Source organism: Apostichopus japonicus, chromosome 4 (assembly GCF_037975245.1).
Source record: "Apostichopus japonicus isolate 1M-3 chromosome 4, ASM3797524v1, whole genome shotgun sequence".
In the NCBI taxonomy this organism is placed as follows: domain Eukaryota; kingdom Metazoa; phylum Echinodermata; class Holothuroidea; order Aspidochirotida; family Stichopodidae; genus Apostichopus; species Apostichopus japonicus.
This window is the reverse complement of record NC_092564.1, coordinates 12,527,738-12,543,168: the sequence shown is the minus strand read 5'-3', so window position 1 is coordinate 12,543,168 and position 15,431 is coordinate 12,527,738. Positions and strand designations below refer to the sequence as shown.

General features: G+C 37.2%; 1 protein-coding gene and 1 non-coding gene across 4 annotated transcripts in view; one reads left to right on the top strand and one right to left on the bottom strand.

Annotated features, from left to right (window-relative positions):
- LOC139966479 (uncharacterized) overlaps nt 1-11,209 on the bottom strand; it is a 37,243-nt gene extending 26,034 nt beyond the window's left edge. Inside the window, exons 1-2 of one of the 3 annotated variants that reach the window (XM_071969520.1) lie at nt 11,073-11,209; nt 9,306-9,523 (exon numbers count right to left, since the gene is read on the bottom strand). In XM_071969520.1, the coding sequence (XP_071825621.1) occupies nt 9,306-9,401 (96 nt within the window). In that variant the 5' untranslated portion in view covers nt 9,402-9,523; nt 11,073-11,209. Of the gene's footprint in view, nt 1-2,217; nt 2,872-9,305; nt 9,524-11,019; nt 11,041-11,072 lie in introns of those variants that run through there. The other 2 variants (XM_071969521.1, XM_071969519.1) reach the window with 2 other exon arrangements.
- Nucleotides 11,210-13,624: 2,415 nt separating this feature from the next.
- Trnap-agg (transfer RNA proline (anticodon AGG)) lies at nt 13,625-13,696 on the top strand. Its single transcript has one exon. It is a non-coding gene; the product is annotated as a tRNA-Pro (tRNA).
- The last annotated feature ends 1,735 nt before the right edge of the window (nt 13,697-15,431 follow it).

Below are 15,431 nucleotides of genomic sequence, written 5' to 3'. Positions count from 1 at the left end.
ATTAGCATGCTAAAACTGGGCACCACACTGTTGACCTTTTTATAATTCCTATGTTTTATTTTCGATCCTCCCCCCCCCTTTGATCAATCAAGCATCAGAGTGATGCTTAAACCTTTATTCATATCTAAACTATTTTTGTTTTCTCCTCTCTCTCTCTTTGCACCACCTGGTATTGTCTGCAATTGACGTAACACGGTTAGTTCCAGAGACTGCCCAAATCCGTTGGGAGAAAGGAACAACTAAGCATTTCAGAGTCGGGACAGTCTCTTTATTTTCACAATCAATGACATCCTTACATGTCGATGAATTTATAAAACGCTGACTGTCTTCCTTTGTACTGCCTCTACGTCACTCTCTGTACCTGCTAGGACATCAATACATCTAAAAGCAGACCTAAGAAGCTTAGCCTCCAATTAAGCAAGACTACCTGCACTTAGCAGGTATTCAAAACACCCATAGAACTATACACCTAAACTACAATGACTGTGGAACACTGTAGTGCTTATATGTTAATGTCACCATTGTACATTTCATAAGTTTTGGTTTGAAAGAGTTTAAAGTTTAAGATACAGGTAACTTTAGAGTATAAAGATAACTACTTCCTCCTGGTTCTGTTTTAGCTTTGCTATAACTCTTTCATGTATTTGTTTCAGTCACAATTATTGTGTGCAGTCCTTGAAAGATTAAAAATTTGTGAGGTGCATGCCTTGGTGACACATTAGATTATACTGGCAATGTTTAAATGAATTTATCATCACTATAAAAATTTTAAAAATTTTAAGGCTTGCTTCTTGATGTTAAGATTTGCCATGACATGATAATTTCCCTCCATAAAACTTGAACTTGTTTGTTTTGAAGCAATGAGGCTTAGCAATTAGGAAGTTCAGGATTCAATTCCTGGCCGTGTCATAATATGGTGGGTTTTTCACCCAAGAACAATCTACGGTTTTCCCATCTGAAATGACTTTCTAACTTGAACAGATTCCAAATTTGAGTTTAAAATGTTGAATTGGAAGCCACGCTACATGTAAGTTGTAATCCATAAGACCTTGCTTGTTTCTCCCACATTTGTGGTCGCTTTAGCATCGTAAAATAACTGTTGATCATTATTATTATTACTAATTAATTAGCACAAAACGAGATTCTTGATTGTCTGTTTGAGGGAACTACAGAATACAGTGAGACATTTAAGAAGCACTGCATCGTTTTAAATATCAATGGATTATCTAGCTTTGGAACATATACCTTCAAATAGAGGTCCTAGTTATTAATTAATTATACAAATTAATGAGAATACAGAAAAGTGACCAGTTTGGAAATTATAATCAATGGGAGAGAACCACCTAATTAGTTCAAGAGATTTTCATTAGCTATAAGTTAAAAGAGTTTTCAAAACAATTCAAATTATATTTCTGGAACATAGGTAATTCATTTATGGAGCAATTTTAATGCAGATATTAATTATCATCATTATCTTTTTATATTGTATGCAAATATTAATTACATTGTATACACTGTGAGATGATCAGAACTAAATTACTCCACCGGAGAAGAAGAAGAGCTGCAGTATTTGACTAAACCAAAGTCACAGCACTCTAACCTTTTCTACTTTTTCTTGTGAAAAGAAACAAAGGATTCGTTTTATCATCTTTTTATATCTTGACAATTGAATCTTGAATCAAATCTACAGAGGGTTTCCAGTTTATTTTTCTAACCAACCTGCTTTCAATGGCACAGACACAACAATGTGAACAAGAACCCCATTCTATTCATCAATATATGGAGAGTAACCATGGATACATTAAAAAAAATGACTTTGGTGTTTTATTGACCAATTTTTAATTTAGAAATTCCAAACAATTTCTATACATCAAATTGGAATACTTTAGAAACCTTTTCTTATTCTTTTGATGCCAAAACCAGATATACGAAAGAAAACTTTTTCTGGTTTTACGAAAACCAAATTATCTTTGAAATGGTAAGATTGCATTGTCCAATAAGAAAGAGGCAACTGTTGTAACCAGTTGTTATTAAGCAAAAGCAGTTGTAAATTTGATGCAGTTTTTTATACAGAATCTTTCAAAATCGTATACTCAAGAAGTTCCATAAATCTTCAAATTTACATGAAACACAGGATATTATTCCTAGGATATGGTACAACAACAAACATATCTGAGTTCCTTTCTAGTAACAAAATTTAAATTGACTTCAACTTACCTTGAAAGAGCCTGCAAAACCTGAAATAGGGGACCCATGGAATACTTTCTAAGGTCCCAAAGGCATTTTTAATCACAATTAATTTCCTGGTAACAAGATTAAGCATTGAAAATCTCCCCCAAAGTTAAGACTGAGACACACTGGAATTGGTCTCCGTACAACAGGTATCCAATGTCCACACTGAGGTTAAAGGAGGTCCCAAGATATCATAAGGACAAGATATCACTGTAGAAAAGTTATTTGATCCACAATTGAATTACATAATCCTTGCTAGAAAAAAACAGTATTTTAACAAAAACTTTGAAATCTAGTGAGAAAAATATCTGTCTACCATCAATGACAGCAGAAACAGACTGTTCACTGATCACATTGTAAAATGGCTTTGGGCGAACGTAAACAATCCGAATGTTTCATAATTTCCGAGATAACATAGAAGACAAGTTTCTGATAAATTAATTGATCATTCCTAAAACATGATCCATCCAGGGTCCTGGGATCGTGACGAGACTGTTCCAGAAAATGTTTCAGATTTCTAAAACAGTCTTCCAAGTATTTCCTTTGACAGCACCATGGGGTAAGAAACGGTCCAATAAAGTGAAACCCAAACTTTGTTTAGCCCAGTCTAATCAACCTCTTTCCAGGTAGGAACAAATCTCTTTTTCCCCCTTCCTATTATCCAGGGAGTAAGGCTTTCCACTGAATAGCAAAGAATCACAACATGGTTTGTCCAATAAATCAATAACCGAACCAATGGGGTAGCTACGGGAACAATGGGTCTTACCTTAAACTGTGGCTATGCCCAGCTGTAGTTGTTAGTCTGGTTAAAGTGACAGTACAAAAGCATCTCATTAATGCCAAGGATAAGGGATTACCCTCTCATCAAGTATTACTTCTGTGAGGACAGAAGAAGTTAATTATTTGTTTCATCATAGAATGATACAAATCTATACAAAGTTCACTAAGTACTAGTAATTAAGGATTTTTTAGGATACTTTTTGGTTGTTTCTTTGTTTTCCGAACAGCAAATTGGGTTTCCAGAAAAAAGTAGCAAAATAGTGTTCAAAGAATGACCAAAATGTACACTGAAGGAGAGTTGTGTAAATTTGGTGAATAGAACACTGGGCTTTTGGCCCAGTGAAACTGACTTTCTGATGGAGTCTCAGTCTGTACATGTTCGTTTTTTTTCAGTATCTCCAATGTAATGGAGGGTGTTATTAATTTATCATTTTCATAGTTGGGGTTATTTATTAATTAATGTTCAATCTGACCTAGATGTCAACAACTAATTGCCAGCTGGATGACCTGCACTGAAGCTGATTTTGGGTGTCCGAACAGCAATTTCGGTCGTGATGGACAATTGGACAACCCTTTGGACAAAAGGTGTGCCACACGAGTCTTTTCTATGTGTGTAGGAATACGTCCCTTCTTATGTAGATTTATGTCAGATCACATTAGTCATTCACACACTTGATTGGAAATTAAAAGGTCTAATGAGAGAAACTTTCTATTAATGTACCAGCTCTACAAGTCCCATCATCTCTTATATTATTTTCCAGCATATTTGTTGAACACTGGGGGGGGGGGTGATAGCAAGGGAGGAGGGAATAATGACCTGGCATGAAACACTTGGTAAATGACAATAATAGTACCTATAATCAAGACAGGTTTGTTCATTTTCAGTATTAACCCTTTCACCCAGTTAGGATAATTTGTCTTGTCAGTACTGTTAAGTACATTCATGTTTCTGTCAGGTAAAGAATTCTAAGGAACTGTTCATACTGTCAGTATGAGTGGTATAAAGCATGATACAGAAGGACACTTAACAGTAGAATTGGCTTTATGACATTGTGCAACCTGGCTGACCCCTTACAAAAGCACATATACTGTCAACTTAACCATCATATACAAAAGCAAAGTATGGTAAGCGTAATACAAATTTATCAATGAAAATAGAATAACTCCGTTCTGTGTGAGGGTCATCCGTTCTCACATTTACAGTAACATGATGGAAGCCATTCCATCCCTCTCCTCTACATTAAACCTTTGCCCCCACCTCCACCCCTTCCCTCCTCTTCAGGAAGAAAGCATGAATTCTCCCTTCCTGATTACATTTTCATATGTTCCTGCAAAGGAGTGGAATGAGTTATCAAAGGAGTGTAAGAATGCCAACTCCTTAAATACCAAGTTAAACATTTTATCCAGGACTTAAACTAATTTCTTATGCTCTTAATTTCAATTTATCGATTGTTCCATGTTGTATTTTATGCCAACTGTTGTCAATTTTTGTAAGTTTTGTTTGTTTTCTTTTCATTGTCGTCTCATTGTTTACGTTTGTATTCTATATTATTTTTATTATGATCAAATAGTTTTTATAAGTCTTTAGGGCCGCGACACAGATTAGCTTGACGCTAACCGAGTATACCCTTTAATGTTAAATAAATAAGTAAAGCTTTCCCTCTGAACTTTACCAAACTAAGCTATATGAAGCAATGAAGCTGCTGGTCTCCCTGCTGGTCACTTCAAACCACAAATTCACCAGAAGTAACCCTGTTACAAACATGACAAGACCTCTGTGCACAGAATCCTTTCTCCCTGGATCAATATTTCACCGGGATATCAGGCTCCAACACTTCTCCAAGGGATTAACAGCTAATGTTGTGGTTACGCATGCATACAAAATCACCCCATAGAATGCACTTTTTATTGCTTTTAACAAAGTAAGCATTCCTTTGAACAATGTAATGGAAACCAAGACATTGATCAGACAATGAATAAGTCTTTCTTTAATCTGTAGGAATTCAAACTCTAATCAATACACATGCTATTGATTTCTAATGTGGCTTGAATTGATTGTTCATCACTAGTTAGGTTAATCCAAGGCTCATCGGAACAAATTACCTTTCCCGCCCTGCCTTTCATATGACTACATGTATCTGAAGGCATATTAAAATATCCTTGACTTTGCTAAACCACCAAGGTGAGAGAGTGAGTAAACTCAAACTGGAATGGCACGTCCATGTCAGGACAAATTATATCTTGCAGGGATGATCATAAAGAGACTTTCTTTCGGCAGTAGTTCTCCCACTGGAAAGTAGTGCACCCCACTGGGAAGTAGTTTTCCACTGAAAAGTAGCTCCCCACTGGAAAGTAATGCTCGCACTGGGAAGTAATGCACCCATTGGGAAGCAGTGCTCACACTGGGAAGTAGTGCTCACACTGGGAAGTAGTGCTCACACTGGGAAGTAGTGCTCGCACTTGTAGGTAGTGCTCACACTGGGAAGCAGTGCTCACACTGGGAAGTAGTGTTCCCACGGGGAACTAGTGCTCCCAGTGGTAGGTAGTGCAGTGTAGTTGAAAGCCATATCGGGCCCCAAAGACAAACCAAGTGCGGAAATCTTCAGTTTTCCATTGGTATGGGCTATGAAAGTGAGAATACAGTATTCTTAATCTGTTATTCCTCTGGGCGATCTAATTGATCTCAGGCCCCCTTACTGACCATGGGCTCCATGGCTATAGTGCTATGACTCCCCCCCCCCCTCCACCTCTTATCATGCCTAAGATATAGTCTAAGTCTATCCATTCGAAATGTGAGCAGAAGACGTGAGTGGAAGGTGTGGGTTTGGGTGCGGTTTCAGAGAGCCTTTATCTTCATCTCATGGATCATCATTTCCTCTGCCTTGGTCCTCTTAGTCCAGGTACCGTATAGATCCTGTGGTCACAAGCATGCTTGGTTTCAAGCTTTATTGATCTAGCTAATATCTAACTTGCCATGCATGAATAATCAAATTACAATTACCCTATCGTGTTTATTCATGCAACGATATACTGTAGTCACATGTATTCACACATTAAAGTAAAGTCAAACCTGGGGGGGGGGGGGGGGGGGGGAACTGGACCTATTATTATAAACAAATTGTAGTTACCTTAGTTCACATCAGTATTTCTATTGTTCAGACTCCAGGCTGAAAGAAGGAGCAAAAAGGAAAACCCCAACTCCATCTCCAAAAAACTCAAACTTGCTTCTCTGATATATTTTACATCTATGTATGTTCTTCAAGTTTTGATTTAAAATGTTTTTATATTGACTGTCAGATGTAGAGGGCAGTAATTCCATGATCTGGAATTCTTGCAACTCTTCTCCTGCTATGGTTTGCTGATTATGTCTAAAGTTACATAAACCAACTGTTTTAAGAAATTGTAAGTGCGTACTAGTTTTAAGAGTTTCAACAGCTGAGTGTTATAAGAAAGAAAATTGAATAAACACTCTTATGATGCAAACACAGCGAAACAAAGCCTTCATGGTTCTTATGTGAGCTAGCTGTACGTGTACGGAGTATGATGCTTGGTGAGCAGAAACAAAAGATTAAAAACGATGGCCACCCTTCCACAAAATGAAAGAAGTGATCATAATAATAGTTAAAATAATATACAGCAGGCTCATAATCTAGCAGATGGCTAATGGAAATTTGTTCATCCCCATATTGGTTGCAAGATTTGAGACTTCGGCTTTGTAAAATTGTTGGTGAAAGCGTGAAACCTCCCCATTCAGGTACAGTTGGCACCAATAACATGAGAAGGTAAATCTTTTGATGCGGAGTAGTGCATCAGTGAGTAACAGTGAGCAAAATCACTTAATCGCAAAAATGACATCTCATGGAATGATATTTTAAGTTAAGAGCAGCAAACCATCACGTAAATGTAATAGATTGACAATGTGATAGAGAGGTTTATGGTCGTAGTCCTGGGGAAAGAAAATTGCAAGGTGTTCATCCTTATCAGTATGAGACAGTTGTAGGCTACTTACCGTCAGAAAATCTGAAAGGGTAATCGTGTCATACGTTGACCCTGGCCATGAAGGGTAGGACAGATTAGACATGAATTTAAACCCTTGGTGAATATTACTGTTTTTATTTACTATGTACAGTGCTTTTCCGTAATTACTGTGATTGTAGTTTCCATAAACTATTAATTGCGTTTTACCTTGAAAACTCCAAAACATTGCAGACGACAGCTTGCTCAGTAAAGTTAAACTTGACCTTGTGTGCATTCACTAAATCAATGCACGCCGTGCATTGCACGGTACAGTAAATTGAAATTTCCCAAGAGATGGAATGAAACATTTTTACGCTCTCAATCTGCTACTATTTCTAGTTGGGAAATTCTTTTCAAAATTGGGGAAACGGACATTTAACAAAAAATCTTTCCAAAAGACCATCACAAAATGGTTTCCTCTGGAGACCTTTTCACTCCAATCTAACACAGCTGGTGATATTTGCAGAGTAAGTTCTCTTGTCATCAAATACACTTGAACAAACAGTTGAAGTTTGTTTCATAAATGTAACAAAAGATCTTTAAATTCTTGTCTCGGGCTCAAAAAACTAACACCAATACTGAGAATCATTTACATAGTTCTGTACTGTACAAAGCCTAGTCTACTTCAGCAGATTATTAATAAACAAAGTACTATACCTGTTAGTTGTTCACACCTACCCAAGCTTTGCAACGTAAACATTACATAGAATACATGCACTTCAGCAGACTAAATAAACACAGTAAACTTGTTCGGTGTTCACACCTACCTGTGCTTTGCAACATAAACATTACATAGAATACATAAACTTCAGCACACTAAAAAAACACAGAAAACCTGTTTGGAGTGCACACCTACCTGGACTTAGCAACGCAAACATTACATAGGAAAGATAAACTTCAGCAGATTGAAAATAAACACAGTACTGTATACCTATTAGGTGTTCACACCTACCTGTGCTTTGCAACGTAAACATTACATAGAATACATGGACTTCAGAAGACTATTAATGAACACAATACCTGTTCGGTGTTCACACCTACCTTTGCTTTGCAACATAAACATTACATAGAAAAGATGGACTTCAGCAGATTAAAAATAAACACAGTCTACCTGTTTGGAGTGCACATCTACCTGCTCTTTGCGACTTAAACATTACATAGAATACATGGACTTTCTTTATTCATCAGTTTTATTCATCAGTAAATTGCCAATAGCATGAACACCCAAAAAATGTCAACCTGTCGTTTACCATGTTAAACAAAACTCAGCCTCACTTACCTGAATAGCCTTAGACAATGTGAAATATCTTGAGTGCACCATACTACTTCCATTGATAATTTCAAAGTTTCAAAGTTTTCCTGGTATACACACCCGCAATATCACTTTGAATGTACACAGATTTTCAGTCCCTGAAACAACTTTTTTCTGTCCCTTGAGGTTCAGATCAGGAAAGCAACTTCTTTCCATTCCTGATTGTAAGTTACATAATTTCTATACCTTCATATTTCTTTTCATTTCCCTAATTTTGTTGATGAACAATCACTTATGCTAACTAACATTTTAGTAGAATTTGTATTTTAGCAGGAGTACACAACTCATTATATATTTTAGCAGGGCTATTTGCCCTGTTATTGTGAATAAATTATTGCTTTCACCATCCATCCCTGATTCTGTATCTTACCTCCTTTTCTGCTCAAACTATGTTACTATTGCTACATTTACCACTCTCAATTCTGTTGATCAACAATTTATGTCTTCGTTCCCACACCTTCCTGATCCTAACAAATACTGTATATGGACCAAATCTGCTGAACTAATTGCTCCATCTACCACCCGAAATTATTTTCTAGCTTATCCCACCTAGCTCTGATCCTAACTTAAAGTAAACATATTTTTAACGTAGGGAGCTGGGACAAAATGTTGAAGGTGACCTTGGGAAGGAGTCTAAGGGCAAGGGGTGTCCCCTCCCCTTTGAGCACAAAAGGCAAGTCTGGTAGAGCACAGACATGACATAATCAAGAGTAGGCCAAAATTTCAGTACAGGAGTACACAACCTCTATGTTGTGGTAAACACTGTCATGCTTGTACATTACTCTGTGTATATAGTAGGATAGGCCTCTATCTTACATTATAATTCTTGTGTTAATCTCTGCAATTGTCTGTGCGAGACTTTCTGTTAAATCTGGGACATTTTTGGGGACACTTGTTAATCAGGGGATTATCCCGATAATCAGGAACGTCTGGTCAAGTTATCCTAACTAACCAATTACAATACCTCCTGTTCTCTGTTCTTTTCCTCTTGCTCTAATTCCGCCTCCTGTTGATCAACAAAAGCTTTGCCATCAAAGTTGATGCTGCTTCCGACATTCATCTTTCTCAATAATATCTTTCTGTTTTATCTTCTGAACCTCTATCAACTGTTCTCTTCATAAAGGCAAAGTATCATCAACCAAGTGTACTTAGTCTCTACCGCAGACGATTACATACTTGGCCCTGCAAATGAGAAAAGGATATAGGTCTGCAAATGTATTCTGGTTGAGAACTAAAGGCTTAAACAAATCATAGCTAAACAATATCCTTTGTATACAAGAACTGTCTAACTGTTTCTTGTAATTTTAATGATGAATTAAATGACAATTCAGATTCAACCTTAAATACATGTACCAAAAAGCAGAATGGATTATTCTGCAAGACATCAACATATGCAAACCATTGTTGCTAGTGAGAATGATTAAATGTGGCCAATGTGGCCACTGTGGCCAATGATTAAATGTGGCCATAAAGATGGCCATTATTTTCTATTTCCATTCAAGGCCACAGCCCGGAATAACATATCTAGGATCTCATCCCAAATTTCCCATATCATGCAAAATTGGTAAATTGCTGTACAAATATAAAGATGTACAGCAGCTTTTTTATCACAGGAATTATAATATCTGATATGAGACAAATTTTAGAGCTTGCAAAAGTCAAACTGCTAGTTATACAAACTAAATTATACACTGGGCTATATGGCCTAGATAAGCAAGCCAAAGAAAATACAGACCCTGTAGTGAATTCATTGTCAAACATTAATGTAATATTTTCACTTCCAGGGAAAGCAATCCTTCTTTGGCTAGAAAAAACACCTAGTCTATAGAAATACTCCTTGACAATGTAAAGTGTCAAGACAAAATATTTAAAGATAACTGGAGCAATCAAATACTGTAGCCACTGTTTCACATTAGTTTAGCCATTTTGTTCCTTCTGGTTGCCAAACCTACCATCAGAAGTTTGGTATACATACATAGGTGTTGGCTAGGTTTAAGTCTAGCCTTAACCTTTTTGTTAAACAAGACTGGCAAGACAAAAATTAAAAACCTGTTTAATTTCCAGTCAACCACAGAAATAATTCCTATTGACATTAAGATTCCCACTTCACGTTCGTGACTCTCCCTCCCTCTGTATTTTCAAGAGGCAACTTAATACATTTCTGTTTGATTCCTTTTTCTCCTTGGTTTCCTACTTTGTAAAGCACTTTAAAATACTGTATTAAGCACTACATAAATGTAATTTATATTATTGTTATTATTATCAAACCTCAGCAATCTTTTCGAGAAGTATAGGCCTTGGCTACCTGGATGTTTAGTGTTTAACTTTAAGGTTGTTGGCTAGATCGAAGCATTGCTTTGGATATGTTTATGTAGACTAATTTATTGACTGGACTTTGCCGTTTACTTTGGTCCATCGTTAGAATTCTATACTACAGCCAAGCTTCTCTTCCTAATTAGAAGTCTTTAAGCACGGGACTAGTGCTATAGTAGTACTATTTACCACTGAGACAGTGAGAAAATTTATTTCGCGAAAACAGTACACACACTGTAGAAGTTTAAAACAATATCGTTAACATGAAAATGGAAGACAATGATTAAGCAACAGGATAGCGAAAAACGATATCAATGTCTTAATTAAGGACTATGATGGAAGCCATCTCCGACAAAAAGTATTATGTGTTCTGTCTTCTTGGTATTGGTAATGTATGGTGGAATAGCCTGAATGTTACCTTATGTTGATGACAATTCTGTACGTATCTTGTGTGACAACATCATAAGTTCCCGGTCATTGAAATTGAAATATAAAAAGAGGGCGCCCGTTCAAATTTAACAAATATGCCCAAGCTTTGGAAGGAGGCATACTCCTTTTACAGTCTATATCAATCCGACCAGATGTTCACCTAGCTCAGGAAAAGTGCCAAAATGTAGTAGGAGAACATCTTTCTTGATATGTTAGCAATCCGGATCTAGATTATGTGGCATGCATTTTGAAGAACATGAATGGAAGAACATTTGGTGCAAAATTGGGTCAATTGTGGCGATTGTAGACCCCTTTAGGCCTCCCAGGAGCAGCGTACGAAAATTGTTTATTACTGAGTGAAGAGTTCACAAGTGACGAAAACTTCAGGCTCTGATAGCAATAAATCTTCAGGTCATGATATGGGAAACTGATGGTGTCATGAAAGGCCAACTTGTCAGCTATCCAGTGATGGGTAGCGTTTAGCTAGTGAGAACTTCTATCTTGACTTAGAGACCACATTATTTTTGTGATTTAGTGTGTATAAGTCATTGGGTCCTTAATGGACGTATGCTACCTGGAATCTCTCCGGTGAGTTACGTGGACGCTTATGGTGCGCCTAGTGTGCCATAAGTCCCGAAATCGACATGTCGAATTAAATTGACATATTTATGTTTCTCGTGCTCTGATTGGATGAAATCGACACATAGTGTGAAATAAGTCCTGAAATCGACATATATCCAATTAAATTGACATATGTCAGTTATTCGTGCTCTCATTGGACGACCAGTGTCACATGTTATTTTATAATATTCTGGTTGGAAGAAATCGAGTATACAGGCCTAGCTATGAGACTATATTGGCATTGACAAAAAGCAAAGCTGTCCGGATAAGTCATCCTAGGCTTGCACAACCAATTAAAATGCATATCAAGATACTGCTGGCCATGGTTTCCAATTTTGGCATGTATGCAAATTTTGATGAACGTTGTGAACATAACGTTTAGCATAACGTTTATTCTAATTCCAACTGCTTGGATTATGTGGCATATTAATATGCATATATAATTTAATCATAGCACAAAAACTGACATATGACAATATTAATTTAATTCAACACATGTCAATTTCTTTCACACAAATATAGAAACCCTAACATGCACACGACCCAGTGCAAAACACACGTTAACGTTACACCTATTGTCAAACTTGTAATGAGACACATGGCATAATTAAAGTGTTTACTCGCCAAACATGTACAACGGCAAAGGAACGAAGTTAAACGATCAATGACTTGTTTGTAGTGGTATGAGTATCGCTTTAGGTGCGAGAGGTCCCGGGTTCAATTCCCGGACAAGCCCTAGATAATTGTTTAAGACGGAACTTATGATTGAGTGAAACGTTATTCATTACAAAGAAAGAAAAGTTACAGAAACTTTTGCTTTCGGTAACGTTCTAGTTGTGTGTATTTGCTGCCTATTTTTCATATTTAACATACTTCAGGGCTGCTTTTCTGTTTAATTCCAGGCTGAAAATATTGTATAATTTGTATATTTATAAATATATTCTACAATACGACTGTTAATTAACTGAAAGAAAGATGAATTAGTTTCTTATTTTTACATAGTTATGTGTGTGCATGGGACATGTCTCTCTAGTGACATAACGCGGGAATAAGAACAACAGGCTTTACTATTCGTCTACAACACAGAAAAGTAGAAGAAGGTAAAAAAGAAAGCAAAAGAAGAAGAAATATATATAAAATAAAACATGCTAACGTTCCTTGTTGTCAGAATTGTTTCCAAATACACGCATAATAGTACTGCTTTCAAGTATTTTTTTTCTGACAGCCTGCATAGGACAAGCATAAAGTACAACCCTATATAGATTACTAAAAGTTCAGGTAATCAGTGGCTTGTTGGTCTAGTGGTATGATTCTCGCGGGTGCGAGAGGTCCCGGGTTCAATTCCCGGACAAGCCCATTCGTAATTGCTTTTGGCGGACCTTATGATTGAGTGAAACGTTATTCACTACGAAGAGAAGAAAGAACATTTACAGAAACTTTTGCTCTGGTAACGTTCTAGTTGTGTGTATTTGGTGCCTATGATATGTAACTTACTGCCGAGTTGCTTTTCTGTTTATTTCTAAACTGTAAATATTGTATAATTTGTATATTTATAAATGTTTTCTAAAATAAAATTGTTCATAAACTGAAAGAAATATGAAGTAGCTTCTTTATTTTTACACAGTTATGTGTGTGTGCGCATGGTGTCTATAACGTGAGAATGAGAACAACGGGTTTTACTATTCATTACAAAGCAATAATTTCTAACAAGCCTACAACACAGAAAAGTAGAAGAAGGTTAAAACAAAGAAAGAAGAAAAATATATAGAAGAAAAACATGCTAACGTTACTTGTTGTCAGAAATGTAACCAAAACACACATATTGCTTTGAAGTGTTTTTCTTACAGCCTGCACAGGACAAGCATAAAGTACAACCACCAACTAAACCTATATATGTTTCTAAACGGTGAAGTAATCAATGGCTTGGTGGTCTAGTGGTATGATTCTCGCTTAGGGTGCGAGAGGTCCCGGGTTCAATTCCCGGCCAAGCCCAAAGAATGCCTTTATTTGTTTTAGCTCACCGAGTATATATTTGGTTCCCACGCCACCATTCTACATGATATTTATTCCACTATTTAAATGTTGCATATATTGCATATACTTTGTATATTTTAATACCGTTTTGTACAATAAAATTGTCAATAATCTGAAAGAAAAATTATACATGAAAGGAACAGATTGGACATTAAAAAGCCATTCATGGAAGTCACTGGTGTGAGGAGGGTCGTTTTTGGAGGAAGGTGTTCGATATGTCATATCGTTTCTTATAACTTTATCTTGGCACTTAATGCTAAACAGGGGCGTATCCAGGATTTTCCAATAGAGGGGGCGCCAGGCATGAATGATCGCCGTCCTGGGGGATGGGTCTAAGGGGAGGGGTGTACAATTTTTGCTTTCGAAGAAGGGCTGAAATGCAAAATGGTGTCATATGCATGGGCGGCGATCCGTACTTCCGAGTGGGGGGATATGACCTTGTTGACTATCTAAGCGTAGCGCCACCATGAGTTGGCGCGAAGCGTACAAGAAAATTTGGGGATTAACAAACCCTCTAGATGGCCGGAAACGGCACTTCCCGAGGTTTCCAAGCGGCATATACCCAACTTTAAAATAGGGATGTCATGTCCGAAATATCTCATAATCAGGATCCAAAATACTTTTTTTTTTAATTTCGGGTGTTATTTTGGGAAAATTGCCCCTGTCAATCTTGTTTCAGGCGCAACGTTAGAATGTTCGAGAGCTCTTTTATATTATTCGATGAAGATAATGGCCTCATGCAGGCTATTATAGGCCTATACACATGCAATACACAATTACACATAGTTACATTCCTAGGTACCGATTGCTAGGGCATCCAGGTGAAACGTGTATTAAGCATTACCCTGGTTACATGAGATTCTCAGCTGTTCGAGGGAACATGTACGTGTGTAGGCCTACTATAGGGCCTATATGAATACTATGAGGGTGCATATATGTACTATATCAATACCGTGGGCGCAATAATACATTTTGTTGTTATAGGGCCAATGAAGCCTACAGTCAACTATTTTTGCTTTATAAAGACGCTTTATTTGAAAAGATCGCACTGCGTTTATGGTAGGCGAGAAATGAAGCTAAAAAAGAGCCGTACATTAACGAAGATGCATAAATGTAGGCATGAAAATATTCTTATCCCTGGCATTTGGTGGGGGGGGGGGATATGGTGCATTACATCCCCTCCACCCATTTTCATGGGGGGATATATCCCCCCTCCACCCAGGATCGCCGCCCATGGCCATATGTGATCCATTTTTCGACCTTAATAATAAGCAACATTTCCAGTAAATATGGACACAAAATGCACAATTTAGTATGGCTGGCATGTCACTTAGTGTTTATAGTGATAATACAAACACAATTACCATCTATGTTTCTAAAACTATTATGCCGCCGAACTTCGCCAGAACTTTTTTTTGGCAAACAAAAAATAAAGCATACGGGAGGGGGAGGGGGGTTGAGCGATCACCGACATCTCACATAAAGGTCGTCATCAATTTTTTTTTTTTTTTTTTTGCTAAACTTTTTTTTTTTTGGTGACGGCCAATAGGGGGGGGGCGCGCGCCTGTTGCGCCCCCCCCCCTGGATACGCCCCTGCTAAATGTTTCCTCTCCCAGGCTTTCAGCTATTATGAATGATGAACGCTTTTTTTGTATGAAATATAGAACTGGGACTAACACTGGTGACCAATTTT